This window comes from Nelumbo nucifera, chromosome 5, assembly GCF_055504915.1.
Source record: "Nelumbo nucifera cultivar China Antique chromosome 5, China Antique-T2T, whole genome shotgun sequence".
NCBI lineage: Eukaryota > Viridiplantae > Streptophyta > Magnoliopsida > Proteales > Nelumbonaceae > Nelumbo > Nelumbo nucifera.
In genome coordinates, this window is record NC_142653.1 from 46,469,732 (window position 1) to 46,493,109 (window position 23,378).

The 23,378-nt window shown below is 45.4% G+C and overlaps 1 protein-coding gene across 1 annotated transcript; it reads left to right on the plus strand.

Annotated features, from left to right (window-relative positions):
• Window positions 1-8,837: 8,837 nt before the first annotated feature.
• Window positions 8,838-13,462, plus strand: LOC104589329 (putative disease resistance protein RGA3). Its single transcript, XM_010247608.3, has one exon. The coding sequence runs from the start codon at window positions 9,407-9,409 to the stop codon at window positions 12,869-12,871; it is 3,465 nt and encodes a 1,154-aa protein (XP_010245910.1). The 5' UTR covers window positions 8,838-9,406; the 3' UTR covers window positions 12,872-13,462.
• The last annotated feature ends 9,916 nt before the right edge of the window (window positions 13,463-23,378 follow it).

The window sequence follows — 23,378 nt, forward strand, 5'->3', positions numbered from 1 at the left end:
TTGCTTTTTTACTGATGGCGAACTTCTTTTCGCAGGTGTGATGGAATCTCAAGGGACCCGTGGTGGGCACTTGTTTCAAGGCATGAAGAGGAGGAAGCGGGTTGCCAAGCGAACTCGCGCCGAGCTGCCCCGGGATGCGGAGCCCGAGGTGCTGGATTACCCGTCAGAAGATCTGCCCAGGGAGCCCGAGATGGCTCCTCCAATGCAGGAGCCGGCAGGGGTCCCTTATGCTGAGACCACTTACACAGGGGCTCCTACATACTCCGGTGCTCCTGCTAACTCTGGGTCTGCTCATACGCGAGCTGGGCCCTCAGGCTCGGGGGCCCCGGGGGATTTTAGGAGTGTGCTGTCGCCGACCCATGCTCTTCAAAAGAGTAAGGAGGCTATTTTCCCCGAAGAGGTCGCGGCGTGGACTGATCTCCCTCTGCATCAAGTGGCCTGTCGTGTCGTTACCCTTGCCATGGTGGTAAGTGATCTTCCTTTCTTAGAGCTCTTTGGCTTTCGTTTTGTTGGTTCTTTTGATCACTCGGTTCTTTTTGGTAGGTGAATTCTTCTATTCACGCCTTGGCGGCCCAGGTGTAGAGGAGCTCGAGGCAGGCGCGAGCTGCCAAAGAGGCTCTTCGCGCTGCTGAGGCGACTTCGCGAGCTGCTGAAGGTGCTGTTCGTGCTGCCGAGGAGGCTGCTCGTTTTGCACGGATCAGGCAGGCGAGGTCTCAGAGAAATGCCGAGGCCATGGGAGTGGTGGTGAAGCACATGGCGGACTTGAGGCTGGATCTGCAGCATCAGGTCGAGTACCTTCAGGAGGACATCAGGGAGAGGACGTAGATCTTTTCTCAAGGTATCGAAGATGCCAAGAAGAAGGCTGTTGATGAGTACATTGCTTCGCCGGGTTTTGATTAATTGATGGTGGATTCATACAGGAGGGGTTTTAAACTAAGCCGGTGGATGATCCGGAATACGTACCCCGAGCTCGATGTTAGTGCTATATCCACTTCGCACATAACTCAAGAGATGGCCTATGCCGCGGATGGTGAGCCAGATTCCGAGGGTGAGGCAGGGCCTTCGGGTGTGTATGAAGTGCCTACCGATAATGAAGAAGTGGCTCCGGGCCTGTAAAATGGAGTGTTGATTTTTTTTTTTTTTTGAAATGAAATGGAAAGTGTACACTCCATCATTTGAAATGAAATGGCATTTCTTTTGGTTAAGTGTTGGTTGTTCTTTCTCCCGAACTGAACGTATTTGCCGAACTGACCATTCGTCCGGTCTGTTTCTTGTCCGGGTTACTGCACTCGCGTGGCCTGTTTCGGTGTTAATACTCTGAAATGACGATGTCCCTACTAACTCGTTGACGGTGTTAGTACTCTATAGGTAGTATCACCTTAAGTTGACTATGTTCCACGCTCGGGGTACTCGCTTACCCTCTAAGGTTTCGAGTTCGTACGGCCCCCCGAGTGCTCTCTTTAATTTGTAGGGCCCTTCCCAATTTGGTCCAAGTTTGCCCACGCCGGGTTCGGGTACCATGATTTTGCGGAGAACCAAGTCGCCAACGCGGAAGCTCCGCTTCTTTACTCTGGCGTTGTAGTACCGAGCTACTTTTTGCTGGTAGGCCGCTGTCCGGATGTGCGCGAGGTCTCTTACCTCATCCAGTAGGTCAAGGTTGGTGCGTAATTTGTCTCCGTTTGTCTGATCGTCATATGCTTCTAATCGATGTGTAGGTATTTCGATTTCCGCTGGGATTACCGCTTCGGTGCCGTAGGTGAGGTTAAAAGGGGGTTTCTCCCGTGGCAGTTTTTTCCGTAGTTCGGTGAGCCCATAGGACACTCGGTAGCTCGTCCACCCACAACCCTTTAGCTCAGTCCAATCGTGCTTTCAATCCGCTGAAGATGGCTCTGTTCATTACTTCTGTTTGACCGTTTTCTTGCGGGTGTGTGACCGATGTGAAGTTTTGGCGAATTCCCATGTCTTGGCACCATTCTTGGAACTTGATATCCTCGAACTGCTTGCCGTTGTCGGAGATCAGTACCCGAGGTAGCCCGAAGCGACATACTATGTTGTTCCAAAAGAAGTTCTGTATGTTTCGGGCTGTGACCGTTGCCAGAGGTTCAACTTCTATCCACTTTGTGAAGTAATCTACTGCCACCACTTGGAACTTTCTCCCACCTGTTGCTGGCTGGAATGGCCCAGGAGGTCAATGCCCCATTGTGCAAAGGGCCATGGACTGGTGAGGTATTTGAGGTCGGCAGCAGGCTGATGGTGGATATTGGCATGCTTCTGACATTTGTCGCATTTTCTGACGAGCTCAACGGCCTCTGCCTTCATCGTTGGCCAGTAGTACCCTTGTCGAAGTGCCTTTTGGGCGAGGGCTCTGCCCCCCAAGTGTCCGCCGCACAGACCTTCATGAGTGTCGTGGAGTACGAGCTCGGCTTCGACAGGTCGCAAGCAACGCAGGTAGGGGAGCGTGTAGGCTCATCGGTATAACCGTTCGTCTATTATGACGTATTTGGCTGCCTGGCGCTGCACCCTCTTGGCTGCATTGCGGTCCACAGGGAGGGTTCCATCTAGCAGGAAGCTCGCGAGTGGGTCGATCCAGCTCGGCTCTGCTTCAAGGACGGGAGCGACCTCTTCTGCCCCATCGAGAATGCTGGGCTGAGGTAAGTCCTCTATATACACGGTTCTCATGGCGTTGTGACTCGTGCGGGCTAACCGGGACAGGGCGTCGGCCTCAGTGTTCTCTGACCTCGGGATTTGCTAGATGAAGTGTGACTGGAAGTTGAGCAGAGCCTCTTTTACTTTTGCCAAGTATGCAATCATAGTGAGCTCGCGTGCTTCATACTCGCCTGTAACCTGGTTGACCACGAGCTGGGAATCACTGCAGATAACTACGTGCTTTGCTCCGACCTTGTGCGCTAGGTTCAGCCCGACTATCAATGTCTCGTACTCCACCTCGTTGTTGGATGCCGCAAACTCAAAGCGTAGTGCGTATTCCAATTTTGCTCTGCTCGGGCCGCGTAGCACTATTCCAGCCCCGCTGCCCTGCTGATTCGAGGAGCCTTCTACGTGAAGGATCCAGGGCTCCTCATCCCAGTTCGTGTTTGGCCTAACCAGGAGAGATGCTACACTGGCTACTACTTCACGGGGTTCGGACTCTATTGGCTTTTGAGCTCCGAGCTCACCCGAGCTGGGGATCTCGGGCTCGGCCGGCTCAGGGGCTTCGAGGCTAAACGTGCACTCGACGATAAAATCTGCCAAGGCTTAGGCCTTAATAACAGTTCTTGGCTTGTACTGGAGGTCGTACTCGCTGAGTTCGATGGCCCATTTCGTCAGTCGACTGGAAACCTAGGGCTTGAGTAAAACTTGCCTCAGAGGTTTGTCAGTCAGGACGATGACGGTGTAAGCCTGGAAGTAGGGGCGGAGTTTTCGAGCTGTTATCACCAGTGCGTATGCTAGCTTTTCTATCTGCGGGTACCTTGTCTCTACTCGCTGCAAAATTTTACTAACATAATAGATGGGTTGCTGGACCCGGTCTGCTTTTTTTATTAGAACCGAACTGACCACCTCGTTGCTTGCCGAGAGGTATAGTTCTAAGACCTCGCCCTCCTCGAGTCGGGCTATGGTTGGCACATTAGCGAGGTAGCTTTTTAGCTCGTCGAACGCGAGCTGGCAATCTCGGGTCCACTCGAACCCTTTGCCCTTGACTGCTTTGAAGAAGGGCAGGCAGCGGTCTGCTGATTTGGACATGAAGCGGCTTAGAGTGGCTACGCGGCCGTTTAGCCTCTGAACTTCCTTTACTTTCTAGGGTGGTCTCATATCTAGGATGGCTTTTATCTTGTGCGGGTTGGCCTCAATGCCGCGCCGGTTGACAATGTACCCTAGGAACTTGCCCGAGGTGACACCGAAGACACATTTGTTAGGGTTCAGTTTCATGCTAAATTGACGCAGGATTTGGAAGACAGAATCTAAGTCTTGTATTAATTCCTGTGAAAACTGCGTCTTGACGACCATGTCGTCTACATAACATTCTATCTTCGTGCCAATCAAGGGCCGAAACAGCCTATTTACAAGTCTTTGGAAGGTTGCCCCGGCATTTTTTAATCCGAAGGGCATGACCTTGTAGCAGTACAGGCCGAACTCGGTTATGAAGCTGGTTTTTTCCTCATCGGACTGGTCCATCCTGATTTGGTTGTAGCCCGAGTAGGCGTCCAGAAAGCTTAGCAACTCATGTCCCGAGGTCGCATCCACTAGGCGGTCAATTCTGGGGAGGGGGAAGCAATCTTTTGGGCAAGCTTGGTTCAGGTCGGTGTAGTCGACGCACATGCGCCACTTGCCGTTTGCTTTTTTCACCAGCACTGGGTTGGCTACCCAGCTCGGGTAATGGACTTCCCTTGTGAAATCTGCTGCGAGGAGCTTTTCAACCTCCTCGTCGACCGCCCTCTAGCGCTCTGGGGCTAAGTTGCTTTTCTTCTGCCTAACGGGTCTGACTACAGGGTCAGTATTAAGTTTGTGAGTTATCAGGCTGGGGTTAATACCGGGCATGTCGGCTGTGGACCAGGCAAAAATATCTAAATTTTGAAGTAAAAAACTCACCAGTTCGGTCCGTAGTGGTTCCTCGACGGAAGCGCCGATCTGTAGTGTGCGAGTTGGGTCTATAGCTGAAGTCGGGACTGCGACTGTTTCCTCTGTGGGCGAAGCTCGTTCCTCGCCTTGCTCCATAGGCCGCTCCAGTTCAAGGTCGTCGGCCACCTTGGTTTTTCTCTTCAGGGCGGCAACATAACATTTGCTGGACTCGAGTTGGTCGCCTCGCGCTACCCCCACAGCGAAGTCTGTAGGGAACTTCGTTGCCAAATAGTATGTAGAAACAACTGCTTGCAGGATATGTGTAATTGGCCGCCTTATTATGGCATTGTATGGGGAGGGGGTCGCGACCACTAGGAAATCATGGTTGAGTCTGACCGCACAAGGCCATGTGCCGATTTCCATAGGTACTGTTATTTTTCCGAGGGGCCTGACTTCCTCTCCGCTGAAACCCACCAGAGGAGTGTTCGCGGGCTTCAGCTCGTTCCTCTGTAACTGTAGCTGGTCAAATGCCGACTTGAAGAGGATGTCCGCTGAGCTACCCGAATCTACGAGTACGCGCCTGACCTCGAAGTTGCTGATCCTTAGTTTAATGACAAGCGCGTCATCGTGGGGGTAGTGGACCCCTCACGCATCGTCTTCCGTAAAGAAGATCGGCTCTTCAGTCTTTGGTCTTTTTGGGGGGTTTTGTTCTTCTTGGGCCGCTTCGCGAACTGACGTCCAGGCTGCTGCCGAAGTACACCCTGCTACCACCGAACCTCCCACAATTACATGGATGGTTCCCCGAACTGGCCTCTCTTCCGGAGGCTGTCGCTGCAACGGTTCGACTGGTTTGCTACTAGATTCGGGGGCATCCTTTCCGTGCTCCCCTTGCCGACCTGCCTTGTTATTATTGTCATGCTGTACAAAATTTCTTAGGTTTCCGCGACGGATGAGTCCCTCTATCTCGTCTCAGAGATTATTACACTGTTCGGTACTATGACCGTGGTCTCTATGGAAACTACAGTACAAATTCTTTTTTCTCTCGTTTGGATTTCCCTTTAGGCGAGGTGGCCACTTTACGTATGGGACATCCTTGATCGTCATTAAGATCTCGGCCCGCCTTGTGTTTAACGGCGTGTAATCCGTCCGAACTGCTAAGGGAGCTCGGAACGACTAGCTCGGCTTCGGCTCTTGGGCCGGGTTTTTTCTACCGACTGGGTTGGAGGGCTCGCCTTCCCTCTTTCTTTTCTCGTTCCCGCTTTCGGTTCGTTGGTTGATTTCTTCCTCCGTTCTCATGAACTTATCCGCGAGCTTGAGGAATTCGGCCACGGTTGCGGGTTGTTTAGCTACCATGTGCCATTTGAACTCTTTGTGCGTTACTCCTCTCTTGGCCGCGGTGAGCTGCACCGCGGGGTCTAACCGTAGTATCTGTAAGCACGCTTCATTGAACCGCTTGATGTAGCCCCGGATGGATTCTCCTTCTCTCTGGACTACTCCGAAGATGCTTTCCTCTGTTATGGGACATCGCTTGCTGGTGATAAAGTGTGCGGTGAAGACCTGCACGAACTGGTTCCAACACCTTATCGACCCGGGGGCTAGGTTCTTGTACCAAGTGCGGGCTACCCCCCTGAAGGTGGTGGTGAAGGCCACACACATGCATGATTCACTGGCCCTGGCGAGATGCATTTGGGACTGAAAGGCGTCAACATGGTCGTTGGGGTCGAAGGACCCATCATACTTGTCCAAAGGTGGGAGTTTGAAATCTCTGGGCAAGGGGACCGCCAGGAGTTCTGATGCGAGGGGGGAAGGGACTGAGAGAATCGGGGCAGCTCCTACCTCGTCCGAGCTCGTCTCTTCTTTGCCTCTGAGCTCTGGGAGGACACGGGTGGCAATTCGGCGACTTCGCCAGTGCCTTCGTTGTTGAGTGGGCCTGGTACTGACGCTGGTGGCCTCTGTGTTGCCGAGCTCGATGGGCCCGGAATGCTGGTAGCCTGCTGCCAGGGCGCCGAATCGGTTTTCCGTAAGCGGGAACTCGGGCCTGGAGCGCCGAGGTGCTGACCTTGCGGGCGAGGTTCCTGACCCGCCTGTGAGCTGCGAAGCGGGGGTGATTTTTCTCTCTCTTCGGCCTGGGGACGAGGCCTGACTGTTAGGGGGGTTCTGGGGCCGGGAGGCTTTTCCCCGGTGGGGGTCCATCCTGTGGGGAGGCCTTAACCGGCCTCAGAGCAGGGTGCCGAGGCGAAAGTAGTGGTTGGTTCAGCGGCAGTTGGGGGAACTACTGTTGATAGTGATACTGGGAGATGTTGTGCAGTACTTGGTGCTGCTGGAGCTGGTGTTGCTGGATCTGTTGCATTTGGGCTTGCATTGCCCGCATGCATTGCATCAGGTCGTCCAACCGGTTTTGGTTGGTTGCTAGGGGCACGGCAGTTGGTTCAGTAAAGGTTGTCTCGATGGGGGGAGTAAAGGGGATGCTCATGGCAGGAAGGTTTACGGGCGCCACTACTTGTGGTGCGTTCAAGCTGGGGATCCCATCCACCGAAAGGGGGATGGTGAACTATCCGACGCACACCACGGGGACTTGAAGTTGTTCCCCAGTGGTGTTTGTCTCCGTGCCACGTCCGGCGTTGCTGGAAGAAGCCATGAGTGTTTGAGTTTTTTGAAGAAAAGAGGTTATGAGAGTTTAGAGGGAGGCTTTTTGAAGCGTTCCCACAGACGGCGCCAATTGATGGTGCACTATCCGACTGGTCCTAGCTGTCAACGATCTTGCCGCTGAACAGAGCTATAGGGAGCCTGAAACAGAGAAGATGAGGAAGTTCCGGGGGGAACCCGGTCTGAATGCTCCGAAGCTCAAGTTAGAAGATGAGGAAGGCAAGACAAAACCAGATGGCGCAAAGTTCACGTACCTTGTTCTTGGGGGTCGAAAGCCTTTTATAGCCACCTCACGCACTCACTCCTAAGCTTCTGTCAGGTCGGGTAGGATTACCTCTGGCCTTCTGCCAGTTCGAGTGTCATCCCCTCTGCTGGTCAGAACCGCCACTGCTCCCTTTTGTCGGAGCCGTCTCTGTGACTGGCGATGATGGTGGCAGGTGGCGGTGGTAGGTGACCGTTGAAGTGCGGCTGTCAAGCGTCAGATCCCAAGTCAGTCAGTTGCGCCGCCCTTAGATACGGACCTCCTCGGTGTCAGGTATGGTACGTTTGTTCAGTCGGTGTCTCGGAGGTAAGTGCTGGAGTGGCGAACGAGGTGGTCTTGAGTTTGGATAGGGGAGTGTCCCGAACTGCCATGGGGCGGGCCAGTTCAGGTCACTGCCTTGTGTGGCTCGGGGCCTAAGGGAGAGTTCAGGCTCTTCGTAGGGAGGTCGGGCTCCTCGTAGGTAGTCCGAGCTCTTAGTAGGGAGGTCGGGCTCCTCGTAGGGAATTCGGACTGCCGGTTTCTTCCCTTTGGTGCTTGCGCCCTGGTTGCGCTGTTGTGCCGAGCTGTTTTGCTTTTTGCCACGTGAAGTGATTGCGAGGTCGGGTCAAATCTTCATTCATCAATGAACCAAAAAAGGAAAAAAGAAATGATTTCTTCCTAAAGTGGAAGGAAATTGCTGAGAGAACAAGGGGACCTTGGCTTTGTAGGGGGATTTAAATTTGATATTCTATCAAAATGAAAAAGAGGGGGGTAGAATTTGTAACAAGCCATGGACCTCACTTTACTTGGTCATTCATCTAAGTCACCCTCAGGTGAAGAATATGGTTTAAACTCGTGCGTCTTTTTGCAAGAGCATAAGGCTATACCCACCGGTTCCTGGGGCACCATTCACTAAGAGGCAGCGAGGATGACATGTTACCCGATGGAATGGTGCTGAAGATGACTTCTGACGAAATAGGGTTGGAAGGTGTTGTTGCAGGAGGAAGAAAGGGGAGGAGAGATAGGTTAAGGAGAAGAAGAGAGATTGGGGGAGAGGGAGAGAGAGAAATGTGAAAGAATCTGAGATAGAATGTTGTTTGGTGTATCGTGAGTTTGAGGAAAAAGATGAACAGTATTTTTCTCCTACGAATAGTTATTAGAAGGGTAATAGCACGGGGGGGTCTTTGTCAACAGAAAGTTAACAGAAGGGGGTCTTTGTCTCACGGTCATAATACAGGGGATCTTTGGCACAAAACAAAGTACAGGAGTTTTTTTCACAGACCCCATAGTATAGGGGGGTTTTTGTAATTTACCCAAATATTATTTATCAAAAAAACAATGATGGGTAGGTGAAGTTTCTCCAAAATAAAATAAAATAAATAAAGGTTCTTTACCCACTTTCCACTTCCACCATTGCACAGAATCCCAAGTCCCAACCATCTAAAAAAAGCAGTAAGCGTGTTACAACGCCGACAGTCGTATCTCGTATGTACCTCATTCAGACCCATCGAAAAAGCGCTTGAATTGGAGATGACGATTTTGTGCTTCATCCCTTAACTCTGTTCTAGTCTTGTGCTTCATCCCTTCTCACTAGGCTTTTCGTTTTTGCAAATGACTTGAAAATGATGATTTTGGAAGCATCAACGACTATCAAAATTAAGAATTCTGAAGTGAATTAGGGAGATCTCCAATCCATCGTTCTGTGGGTCTTGAAACAGAGCCATTACAAAGCCTAAGTTTATGTTCTCTATGAAAACCGAGATCACATCTGTTGCGACCACGGTTTCTCATCAGCTGCAAAGAACAATGGAGGATCCAGTTTGAATGGGTTAGAGTCAGATATCAGCTAGATCGAGTACCCGCTCTTGTAGAAAAAATGGCTTTTCACACTTGTAAATAGCACTTGCAGACAAGCCAAACCAAGTTTCAGCCTATTGAGTTTTGTTTTCCAACGATCACGATATCATGGGTCTGGCAGATGCAGTGCTATCAGCATTCTTCCAAGTGGTTTTTCAATACTTAGCTTCCCCAATCTTGGAAGAGATCGGATTACAATGGGGCGTCACCAAAGAGATGAAGAAGCTATCAAGAAAATTGTTGAGAATACGAGAAGTGCTCAATGATGCAGAACAGAGGCAAATAAGCGAGGAATCTGTGAGGATTTGGATGAGAGATCTTAGAGACGTTGTTTATGATACAGAGGACATACTGGATCAATTTACAACAGGAATCCTACAGGTCAAGTTTGAAAAGGGAAATCAAACTAACCAGGTATGCAACTTCTCGACTTCTTATTCGTCAAATCCAGCTTTCTTCCGTTCTGATATGGCACATAAGATAAACGAGATAATGATTAGATTAGATGAACTAGTAAAAGAGACGGTTGACCTCCGTTTGAGAGAAGTTGTTGGTGGGACATATTTTCATGTTAGAGAGAGGCCACAGACTAGTTCCTTGATGGATGATTCTGATATATTTGGTAGGGAGACTGATAAAAATCAGGTCATAGATTTATTGCTGTCCGACCAACAAAATAAGAAGCATATTCCTGTTATTTCCATCGTTGGGATGGGTGGCCTTGGAAAGACAACCTTGGTTAAGCTTGTTTACAATGAAAAGAGGGTGAAGAAGCATTTCGATCTAAGAATGTGGGTCTGTGTATCTGAGGATTTTGATGTCAAGAAACTTACAAAGGCAATCATCTCTTCTGTCACCGGAAAAACTTCTGATCTCATCGACTTGGATCCGCTTCAAGTTGAACTTCAGAAGTTATTGAAAGGAAAAAGGTTCTTGCTCGTTCTGGATGATGTTTGGAATGAAAACCGCAACCACTGGAGTGACCTCAAGACCCCCTTTAGAGTTGGAAGACAAGGAAGTAGAATCATAGTAACCACAAGAAGTGAAATTGTTTCAGAGTCTATGGGATCCACAGTTTATCCTCTAGGGAGCTTACCAATAGATGATTGCTGGTCTCTGTTCAGACATCAAGCATTTGAAGATGGGAATTCAGATGCTCATCCCAATTTGGTCAGAATCGGTAAAGAAATTGTAAAGAAGTGCCAAGGATTGCCAATGGTAGTAAAGGCACTTGGAGGTCTATTGTACTCAAAGATAGATGAAGAAGAATGGAACAATGTCTTGGCAAGTGAAACGTGGGAATTGCCTCAAAACCAAATTGAAATTTTGCCAGCTCTAAGATTGAGCTACCAGCATTTACCAGCAAGGCTAAAGCAGTGCTTCCTGTATTGCTCTATATTCCCCAAAGGCTATGCATTCGACAAGGAAAAGCTAGTTCACTTGTGGATGGCCCAAGGATTCATTCATCCTGAGGGAAGGAAATCTATGGAATATGTTGGGAATGGTTACTTCAATGATCTGCTGCGCAGATCATTTTTCCAGTGTTCATGTAATTATGAGGGGCAAGAATCAATGCATACAATGCACGATCTGATCCATGAACTTGCCCAATCTGTTTCGGGTGATGAATGTTTTAGAATTGAAGATGACAAAACATCCATCATTTCTGTAAATGCTCGCCATTCATCATTTTTATGTAAGGAAATAGAGCCAAAAATGCTTGAGGCCTTGTATAAATGTACTGGGTTGCGCACATTTCTTTTGTTGAGAAAATTTCCTCATTGCACTGAGAAAATTCCTTTTGATCCTTTCCTACAACTGAAATGCTTACGTGTGTTGGACCTAAGTTATACTAATATCACTTATTTATCAGATTCAATTGGAAATCTAAGGCTTCTACGTTACCTTGATCTGTCAAAAACACTACTCAAGAGCTTGCCCAAGTCAATAGCTGGCCTTTATAATTTGCAAACATTGAAGCTCAGAGATTGCTCTAACCTTACTGTGCTGCCAAAAGACATTAAGAAGTTGATTAATCTTCGACATCTGGATTTGGAATCATGTTCTAATTTGGTGTGCACTCCACCTGGACTAGGAGGATTAACTTGTCTTCAGACATTGACAATTTTTATCGTGGGAAAGGAGAGTGATTGTGGAATAGAAGAACTGAGAAACATGATAAGCCTAAGAGGATCGATTTGCATTTCAAAGCTTGAGAATGTGGACAGTAAGGTGGATGTCAACAATGGTTATTTGAATACAAAAAATAATCTACACAAGTTGAAGTTGCAGTGGAGTGATGGCAATGTTAGTGTACAACCTGAAGCTGAAGAAGAGGTACTTGAAAGTCTACAACCCAACATGAATCTGAAAGAGCTGAGAATAGAAAACTATGGTGGAACTAAGTTCCCAAGTTGGATGAGGTATCCAATGGTCTCTAACCTAGTACATATTTCATTATACAACTGTACAAACTGTAGAGACTTACCTCCTATTGGGAAGCTCCCTTTTCTCAAGAGCCTCAAAATCGATGGAATGCTTGAAATTAGACGCATCAGCCCTGAGTCTTATGGAAATTGTGAGGTCACAACTTTTCCCTCATTGGAGGTGCTAAAACTCAGGAATATGCCTAATTTGGAGGTCTGGTCTGGAGTTGATGAAGGAGAATTTGATCACCTTTGTGATCTTAGCATCTCATGTTGCCCAATGCTAAGTGTGTTACCGAATCTTCCTCCTAGCCTCACCAAGTTGGAGATAAGCAATTGTGAGAAATTGACAAGTCTTCCTATTGTTCCATCTCTTCAAAATCTGGTAATAGACGAATGTGATCAGAAGATATTGAGCTCATTGTCTAAATTCCCATTACTTTCCTCATTGGCCGTTTCTCGACTTCGAAAGCTCAAAACCCTACTTAAAGTGCCATTGAGATCACTGAAGGCACTAAAAGAACTGGACATCGAGGACTGCGATGAACTTGTTTCTCTAGCAACTAAGGAAGGATTGCAAAGCCTTCTCTCCCTTGAATACTTGGTGATATGGCAGTGCCCCCAACTAGAAACCTTGCCAGACGGTTTTCCTACATCTCTTCTATATTTGTGGATTAGAGATTGTTTTAATCTGAAGTCCATCCCAGGGGGGCTGCAAAGTTTAACTGCTATGAAAGGTCTGGTGATTAACAACTGTCAACAATTGAGATCCTTTCCAGAGAAAGGGCTTCCAAAATCACTTAATTTTCTGAGCATCATCTCATGTTCTAATCTCATATCTCTGCCTGAGAAATTGCTTTGCGACCTCACTTTCCTTAAAGAGTTGGAAGTATTGAACTGTCCACAACTTATATCCCTTCCAAAAGGATTGCATGGACTCATTTCTCTCCAACTATTGGATATTAGCAATTGTCCAAGAATTGAGTCCTTCCCTGATCCAAGGCTTCCAGAAACACTTAAATATTTGAATGTTGATAATTGTCCATTGTTGAAGGAGAGATGCCAGAAGGAAACTGGGGCAGAATGGTATAAGATAGAGCATGTTCCGAAGATAAAAATTGATGGAAGATGGATTGCTCCAGCATGAAAATAGTACTCAGAAATGCAGATTTCATCTGGAGCACTGCAGGATTGTGCATCCAAGTGGACCCTATGCCGAGAACATCACTAAAATTTAGTTTGAGTCGAAGAGAAAGCATTCTATAGTTCTAATAGAACTAGCTACTCTGGCTATGCGGGACATTGCCTTTCGCTAAAGTTTACTTATGAATGTCACTCTGCTTATCTTGAGTACTCTGGAGTGGATTGCCGTGCAAATAATAGGTGGTGCTTCATCACTTGTAACTATGTTCTCCCTCGTTAGGCTTACATACTTGTTACTCGCTTCTTTCCAGGGAGTTGTTGATGGAAGAACACTTCATTGTTACCTTCTAGCAACTTAATGTATGATGTTGTATGTAAAATAAGATTTGGATCTTTATCCAATTGTCCCATCTAGACAAGCACAAGAATAATTAATATTGATTCATTTTGTAGTTAGCATGCAAGGGAAGTGTGATACATTTGTGTTTCTCCCCAGGTAAGGTCTTTTTTTTTTTTTTCTCAAAGAATATTATGTATTTGGTTTACCTGAACTTATTCCCCAAAACAAACTGTGAAAGAAAAGGGTACCTCCCAATCGGACTCATTGTACTCATGGTTGTTGTTTGGATCACATTAAACTCTATTTCTTGCATTATCATAGTTTCACAACCAAGGTCTTGGAACTTCACCAGAAATTCAACAAAACAAATCATCCTGGCTTACTTTACATGGACAGACATATAGGAATCAGAAACTAATGCATTTGTGGAGTTTGATTTAGTAGGATGAGAAAATGTGGATTTGTGGATATGCATATTGAAATGTATATATTACTAAAATAATGTTTTGAATTTATCTACGAAAAAGGAGTGTGAAATGTTGTCTCCGTTGCCAATGGCTCTATTTGTTTGCAGTTAAAATATGATCCTCCATTTGTTTGTGATTATGACTTGCACTCCTATATGATGCAACATACCCTGAGCTTTTTAATTGGACTTAAGCATATCTTGTGGCCATTAGATGTAACAGAATCAACTGAAATACTCTTTTTAGCCTTCATTGTTCTTCAAATTTCAATCAAAGCGATTTGCAATGAACAACCCAAAAAAGGCTTTACAAGCAAGATTCTTGGCTAGCTTGGCTTGAAATGCTTAGTTCAAATTGGGCAAACTGGTATCCGTAAGTGGCAACTTACCTCCTCGACCATGATGACTTTGCTAGAGTTTTCCCCTAACCGCTCGTCAAAATCTCATGTCACAATCTGCATTAAACATTCAATAGCAGCAACAATAGTCCAACTTCCTAAAACTGCCTCAGTCTAATGTTGATTGTTGCTTCAATGTAGGAGAGCTTGGGCCATTTAGTTTGTATTTCTTCCATTCATTGGATAGGCATTTTTGATGCAATGAATTGCTCTCCCTTATCTTATCCTTTTTTTTTTTAATGCGGCATAAAATGAGAAAGTAAAAACTTAAATGGTAAAAGACTTGAACCTTCCCTGACATTTCACCTAAATATTAAAACATCCCCTAATATTTTAAATTGGACTTAATCCTCCCCTAATTTGGGTAACATAAGTGGACAAAAACATCTCATCCATCAACTCTCCATCCATATTTGTTAGCACGTGAATTTAAGTTTTTTGAAAATCTCAATTTTGCTCTTAATATCTCTTTCATGAGATGGATAAAAAGACTTTTACATTTATCATTGTTCTTCATATTTTCTAAGAGAATAGATTGTGGATGTACACAAGGTCTATGTAATTTTTCATTTATTTATTGATCTGAATGAATTGAATCAATCCCTCTGCCTTGGTCTGGACAGGGCACTCATTAATCGCATGAACTCCTTTGAAATGGGAACCCGAGCAAACCCAAAAAGCCAGAACCACACCATGTTTACCTCTAGCTCACTCCTTTTAATGAACAACCTTAGCCATCCTCAGAGGTTCATAGATTAGATTGTGAGCTCTCTTTCATATTTGGTTTCACTTGGGGTAGAGTTTCAACCTGTCTTCCACCGAGGCACCAAATATAGAAAAACCTTATAGTTACCTAATATGGAATTTGTCATGGTTTGCCAGGAGGGCTTAAAAAGGGCCTAAGGAGATCTCTCTCTCTCTCCCTTTTTTTCTTGATCTTCCCCCTTTTTTCTCCCCTACTCTCCTCTGTTTTTGCAACAAAACCAAGTTAAGAGGAATTGCTACAAAACCAAAAATAAAAAAAGAGAAAAAATGTATGGAGAATTGCAGTTCCAAGATGCATCTGGAATTGCAAATGTAACTGTGATTGCAATTCTAAGATAAGAATGAACGTGCTACTATAACTCGAAAAGATGACCGGAGTTAATCATAACATTAGTATTTGTTTTCTTAGAGAAGAAAATACACTTGTATGATGTTACTAGATCTTTGTCGACAACAAGTGGATGCAGTGGTGGTGTATATGGTAATTAAGGCTATCAACTGGTTGTATTTGGGCGGGGAGTAAATAGAATCGGAACCAATTGGTTCTTGGAACAATCAAATCTGACCGACAGACCCAATTATAATATATATATACCGGGTCGGGTCAGAATCGGTTCGGGACTAGGTGGAATTGGTTCCAAATTTCTTACTTATTTCTTGCTAGACTATTACCTAATTGCGCCATGTTGAACAAAAAATTTCACACTCAACCATCTTTTTAATGCCATTTTTTTACAATTATTGTTCTAAAATGCAAAATCTCTAACTCGATGAGCATAACTTGTAAGAAATGGAAAGAACATAGAGAAAGGGAGGGAGATCGGAGGTTTCTTCTTATAACTCTCAGCAGTTTTTTGCATATGGCTCTCTGAAAGATTCTTGTTCTATAATTTGGGTTGCTGGGTTACCTATAATTTACATTTTTAAATATTTGACTCCACTGGATATTCTGTTAAGGGATTATTGTGGAATTTGGGTCTTTAAGAAATTTATACACCCATCTTAACTATTGATAGGGCATGGAAGGGCAAAATAAAGATTTTAAAATTTTAAAGGGATAACATGATGGCATATATAAAGGGTTCATAACATTTCTACCAACTAAGGTATGTTTAAGTCCATTTTAAAACTTCAAGTATATTTAAGTTAATTGTTAAAAACTCAGGGTATATGTAATTCTTTTACCCTATATAAAATAACGACTATTTTTATCTCTCTATCTACCTTCTCCTAAAAAAAAGTAACCTTCCTCTTGCCTCTACTCTTGTATGCATTTACTCTAGTGCAAATATTTCACACTACAATCAATTTATGCCCAAGAAGTAACATTTAATAAAATTGATCTATCTCCTAACTGTATAGGTATCCTAGCCCATGTTATGGTCACACCATCCGGCAAGGCACCGCGGCGCAGTCATAGCCAGCAGCACGCACAGCAGTGGGCACCGCCTGGCAGCACTGCACAGCAGCATGCACCGTCGATAGTGCGCAGCACGCACCGCCAGGCAGCAGCGCGCACCGCACGGCAGCACGCACCATGCACACGCCCGGCACCGCACGGCAGCGGCACCATGGAGCGCAACACGCACCGCCAGGCAGCAGCGCGCACCGCACGCACTACACGCCAGCACGCTTCGCGCACACACCCGGTACCGCACGGTAGCAGCACCATGAGGCGCGCGCATGGCAGCGGCACCCTGAGGCGTGCGTACGCACTGCGCGCACGCACTGCGCGGCAGCCAGCAGCAACAGTAGAGCGGGGCCCACACGACAGCTCATAGGGGTGGGCTCATCCTTATCTGGACTCATCAAGCCAACTCGCCGCCAGCTTACCTTATCCTTATCTTATCCCTTATCCCTTATCTTTATCTAATCTCATCTTTATCTTATCTTAAGTAAGAGTGAGTTACCAATAGGAGTAGGTAATTAGGAGTTTGAGTTCAAATTGGAGTTTGAGTTTAATTAGGAATTTTCTTCTGTAATCTCCTATTTAAGGAGCTACGAATTGAAATAGAGCATTCAGTTTTCCAGTCAAGAAAAGAGTGAGGAGAGTTTGGGTGGTCTCTTGGACAAACACCCTCTTAGGAGAGTTCGGGTGGTCTCTTGGACAAATCACCCATTCAGTTTCCGTAATCGGGTCTGCAAGCAAGGGAAGGCGCAAGGGGAAGCAGGGCTTTCGCATCGTGGACCGACCCGTGACGGAATCCTACGTGCGGGACCATAACAATTGGTATCAGAGCCAAACGTCATGGGCGATATGGAGAAGTTGTCTTCCAAGGTCCACGAACTGGAACACCAACTTGTAGAAACCAGCATGGAGGTTCGTGAAGTCAGGGAAGACGTCCGGGAGATGCGACGCCTGCTGGAAGCATTCCTCTCCAATAAAGAAATGAGTCCCGAGGGAATCGCCAACACAAACAGACGCCGTCCGGACTAGGCAGAGGCATGCAGCGAACAACAGATCGCTGCCCCTACAGCTGTAGTTAATTCCAAGGATCAACGCACGGAGGATGAAACTGTAAAGTCTCCTCTTTTGGCCAGGGACGATGACACGAACATTATAGTAGAACCTACTGAATGCGCTCCTTTGATGAAGGCAGGTGGGCTTGGCAATGTTGCTGGGGCTTTACCGAAGGCCTTGGCTCAGCGTGGACATAAAGTTATGGTTGTGGCACCACCGTATGGTAACTATACAAAAATCCAAGAAACAGGAGTGCGCAAGAGATGTAAGGTGGAGGGGCAGGATATAGAGGTAATTTTCTTCCAAGCTTATATTGATGACAAAGATTTTGTGTTCATGGACAGTCCTATGTTTTGTAATATTGAGGAAAAAATATATGGGGAAAGCCGAGAGGATATTTTAAAACGCATGGTCCTCTTCGGTAAGGCCGCTCTAGAGGTCCTCTACTGTAAGCATACCCGGTACAGCATTCTTATGATCCACAATAGAGCACAACGGGGTCGTGGTCCAGTACGTGATTTCTGTTATGTGGACCTTTCACAAAACTACTTCAAACTATATGACCCAGGAGGTAGGGAACACTTCAATGTCCTTGCGGCTGGCCTGAGTGCCGTAGAGCGTGTAGTCACTGTAAGCCATGGCTATGCCTGGGAGCGGGAAACAAAAGAAGGTGGCTGGGATCGGCACCAAATAATCCAGCGTGATGCACGGAGAGACGGGGCAGTCCCTATTGTTCATACTGTTGCTGGACTGAGAAATTGTGTGTAGTCGTTGGATCCATTCGTAGAATCCCAAGCCATGTATCCAGAACACGAGCTTGAGGACAAGCTTGTAGTCCAGGAGGGGTGTAATGTTATGGTCACACCATCCGGCAAGGCACCGCGGCGCCGTCATAGGCAGCAGCACACACAGCAGTGGGCACCGCCTGGCAGCATTGCACAGCAGCATGCACCGTCGATAGTGCGCAGCACGCACCGCCAGGCAGCAGCGCGCACCACATGCACCGCATGGCAGCACGCACCATGCACACGCCCGGCACCGCACGGCAGCAGCACCATGGCGCGTAGCACGCACCGCACGCACTGCACACCAGCACGCACCGCGCACACACCCGGTACCGCACGGTAGCAACACCATGAGGCGCGCGCACGGCAGCGGCACCCTGAGGCGCGCGTACGCACTGCGCGGCAGCCAGCAGCAGCAGTAGAGCAAGGCCCACACAACAGATCATAGGGGTGGGCCCATCCTTATCTGGACTCATCAAGCCAACTCGCCGCCAGCTTACCTTATCCTTATCTTATCCCTTATCCCTTATCCTTATCTAATCTCATCTTTATCTTATCTTAAGTAAGAGTGAGTTACCAATAGGAGTAGGTAATTAGGAGTTTGAGTTCAAATTGGAGTTTGAGTTTAATTAGGAATTTTCTTCTGTAATCTCCTATTTAAGGAGCTACGAATTGAAATAGAGCATTCAGTTTTTCAGTCAAGAAAAGAGTGAGGAGAGTTTGGGTGGTCTCTTGGACAAACACCCCCTTAGGAGAGTTCGGGTGGTCTCTTAGACAAATCACCCATTCAGTTTCCGTAATCGGGTCTGCAAGCAAGGGAAGGCACAAGGGGAAGCAGGGCTTTCGCACTGTGGACCGACTCGTGACGGGATCCTACGTGCAGGACCATAACAGCCCATTTAGGACAACCAAGATTTCAGTCTTCATGGACTCTGCTACCCCTATGGAGCCACTGAAAGCCCAAAGTAAGCTACCCTTCCTTTGGATTAGAATTTCTATTAATTTTTGTTTTCCTGACAAAATATTTATTTTTTGAAAATAAACAAAAGAGATATTATGTAAAACTCACCACAACTTGTTCGCATTTCTCTTGAACTCACTGAGACTTTTCAAAACGTTTAGAGAGACCCATTGCAATGAGCATTTATTGTTCAAAACTCACCTTTCATCAGGTTGCCTTAAATAATTTATATGACCAAATTACCCCTAATGTTTCCACGTTTTATTTCAATGCATGTTGTTGGAGATGTGACATTTTCATGGTCATTACGTTCTTGAGGAGTTTGGCTTCGGTTAGGCCAAGCCCATGCTCACACCATTCCAACATCCTCTTGTAATCATGCACGGGAAATATCTACCCATGAAATAAAGCACATAAGTAGGGAGATATTCCCAATGCAAGGCTGTAAAGATTGCTCGAATGAACTTTGCCCTGACTGAAGTCAAACTCCAGGAAGTTTCTTTCCATCCACTTCTTCGGCGATTTCAAGAAGTGCACATCGGATTGCTTTCCATCTACTTCATATGTAAAGTTAAGAAGGTAGGAGAACTAAAAACCAACCTCAAGAGCAATGGAATGGTAATTGTCTGTTTCATACTTTGTTACTTTTCTAGTATTTTGGCAAGTTGTTACATTTCTCCGTGTCGTGAGGGCAAGCATTCCCTTAGACTGTGCTTGGTGATGGTGCGCAATCCGGCTGGTCCTACCTGTCAATGATCTTGCCTCTGAACGGAGCTATAGGGAGCCTGAAACAGAGAAGATGAGGAAGCTCTGGGGGGAACCCGGTATGAATGCTCCGAAGCTCAAGTTAAAAGATGAGGAAGGCAAGATAAAACTAGATGGCGCAAAGTTCACGTACCTTGTTCTTGGGGGTAGGAAGCCTTTTATAACCACCTCGCGCACTCACTCCTAAGTTTCTGTCAGGTCGGGTATGATTACCTCTGGCCTCCTGCCAGTTCGGGTGTCATCCCCTCTGCTGGTCAGAACCGCCACTGCTCCCTTTTGTCGGAGCCGTCTCTGCGACTGGCGATGATGGTGGCAGGTGGCGGTGGTAGGTGACCATTGAAGTGCGGCTGTCAAGCGTCAGATCCCAAGTCAGTCAGATGCGCCGCCCTTGGATACGTACCTCCTTGGTGTCAGGTATGGTACGTTTGTTCAGTTCGGCGTCTCGGAGGTAAGTGATGGAGTGGCGAACGAGGTGAAGTCTTGAGTTCGGATAGGGGAGTGTCCCGAACTACCATGAGGCGGGCCAGTTTGGGTCACTGCCTTGTGTGGCTCAGGGACTAAAGGAGAGTTCGAGCTCTTCGTAGGGAGGTCGAGGTCCTCGTAGGGGGTTCGAGCTCTTAGTAGGGAGGTCGGGCTCCCCGTAGGGAGTTCGAGCTCTTAGTAGGGAGATCGGGCTCCTCGTTGGGAGTTCGAGCTCTTAGTAGGGAGGTCGGGCTCCTCGTAGGGAGTTTGAGCTGCCGGTTTCTTCCCTTTGGTGCTTGCGCCCTGGGTGCGTGATTGCGCTGGGCTGTTTGCTTTTACCACGTTGAGTGATTGCGAGATCGGGCCAAATCTTCCTTCATCACTTGGTTTGAAGGAAAAGATAGAGAAATGTAGAAAAACCTTTAAAGACCTTATATAGGTTTCCCTATATTTCCCTTCCTTTCCTTATCTTTTCCTTCCAACCAAATATAGACTTAAAGTTGCACATCCGTTGAATTACGAGGCTTGGAGATATTATAGTAACAATATTTCTTGTTTGTTGTATGACAAATTCTGATAAGTAGAGGACGGGCAAAAGAAAAGGTGTATTTCATTCCGCAGCCAAGGCTATTTATCAGGTTATTGCAATTGTAGTGACGACGTCGCTAACTTGTGTGATTTGTTATAAATATTTTTCTGTTCTCTCATCAACCCTTCAAGTTGGGCATTGGTAAAAAAAATGTCCAACTTACCAAGAAGAAATTGAAATTGAGATACATTCAAAGATTTAGGAAGAGGTCAGCAGGTTGCTGTCGTGTGGGAACATGAAAAATTTTAATGTGCCGCTTTTGAATATGTTCATGGATGAAGTGGCAGTCAATATGCTTCATTTGTTTGTGGAATTCCAGATTTGTAATGAAATGTAGAGCAACCTAATTGGCACAGTATAATTTGGCCACTTGAGTTATTTTTTAATAACTCATTTGGTTTAGCTATGAACCAGACCACTAACCGAATTGCATTAGTTGAACTGGTTTGGATTTGTCCGGTTTGACCCATTACAATTTGGGTCATTAAGCCCATAAGAAAGTTGGTATTTTGGTCCGAATAATAAACGCCAAGCAATAAATCAGATAATGGGCCTACAGCCCACAACTAATAACGTGTGGCAAGTAAGCCCATTAAAAACCAATTTAGATATCACCATGATTGCCATTTGATGACTTGGCAGGTCCAAATTTTTCGCTGGTTACTACAATTAATATAATGTGGGTAAATAAAGAAAAATTTCCCACTTAAATAAAAATATTGGGCAAATAACGTGTTATGCATGATTTTAGTGAGCAAGATCTTTAAACAGTTTACTAACAGTCTATTGTTTCTACTTAATCATAATTTATTTGATGATTAAAATCATATATGGCAGTCCATGAGGGTGTTTGGGTCCGTTTATGTTTATTCAATAAATATTTTGTACTTGTGTGACTGTAAAATCGAGAAACACATTTAATGAGGGTGTTTATGATACATAGTCACCATTAAGTAATACATCAACAAAATGCCAATAAATGCCTACCCGTTTTAGAAAACTCCAAAATGAAAATTTTTAAAACGAGAGAAGCATATAAAAACCAAATTTTGCTTTTACAAATTTCGATTCACACAAATACAATTAATGAAGCATTTGCTGACAGGATGCCTATGTGGCACTGTACTTAAACGTTGGCGAAACCAAACATATACTATATAACAATCATCCATGAATCATTATCTAAGAACATAATTTTCATGCATGGTTATTATTTAAACACGTTGGACACCCATTTACTAGTCTCGTTGTGACCAATATTTGACATGAATAATATTGTAGCACAACAACAAACTTGGCTCCCATGATGACATCAAACAAATTTCAAAAATAATAATAATAGTAACAGTATACACGATTTCAGTTGTTCATCTACAATTAGCCAATAAATAACAATAACATCTACAATAACCCTCTATGTTGATGGTAGGATTAATCGTTTCCACCAATATGGCTTGTTACAACAATCATGCCATCCAAATCGGCATTTAAAATTATGATTCAATAAATAAATAATAAATTAAGATAAATAAATGTAAAATAAAAATAAACAAACCTCTTGATTGGGCATGAAATATAACCCCAAATTTAAGCCATGTTGAGGATAATTGGTATGTTCACAAAATAAAACAGTCATGATCAAAGCCAAAGGATTTATCTAAGCATTAGAGGTTAACCAATATAGATTTATGTTATTGAAGGATGTGTTTGGAGACGATGCAAAGAGAGTGTAAATCCCGGTTCAGGGTAAATTTGCATTCTGATTCACTTTTGCCTGTGTTTGGTAACATTACATTTTTGTATTGACAAATAATAGGTTAATGCATATTTACATTGATAATAATATGTAAAAATACATCAATAAAAAAGAAGTAAATTTGTATTCAAGTGTGCTCTTAATAAAAGAAAATATGTTTTATTGAAATTCGTATTTGACAAGAAAATAAATTTATCAATGCAAAACTAACCCAACTTTACAATTTATATAAACCATTTTACACTTTACATATTTGCGTTCAAACATATTTGCATCGTTTCCAAATGCAGCCAAAAGACCAACTACCACTAAAAGTCGGCCATGCAGTCATTACTCATTATTATTCGAACAAACTCAACAAAAGCATGGAATAATAATGAATAACATATTTGATTCGATCAGACCTAGAAGACTAGTGATTTCTTTGGCCAAATAAATGGTTGTTACATCTGCCAGTGGCTTGAGGACATTGAACTAAGTGGAGGTGTAGCCCAATATGTCCAGGTGCCCACCATCCTCTAACAGATTGAACAATCAACGAATATGACTTCATCTTCTGTTTCGCTTCTTTTCGAAAATTCGAAAGAAAATGAAGAGTATAATAGTCATAAGATATATTTAAGTCTTTTACCCAATTCCGAACCGTCTGAGGCTTAACCTGTGGCAGGGCCTAGTGGACCTAAGCTGGAGCCAGGCCTAAATTTTAGGCCAAAGCCAGTCCGAAACCCAAACTTCTAAGCCCAGGGCCGGGTGACTCTGGCCC

Bases quoted from the DNA above. Each gene is read 5' to 3' on its own strand.
- LOC104589329 (XM_010247608.3), top strand. From the start codon at position 9,407: ATGGGTCTGGCAGATGCAGTGCTATCAGCATTCTTCCAAGTGGTTTTT.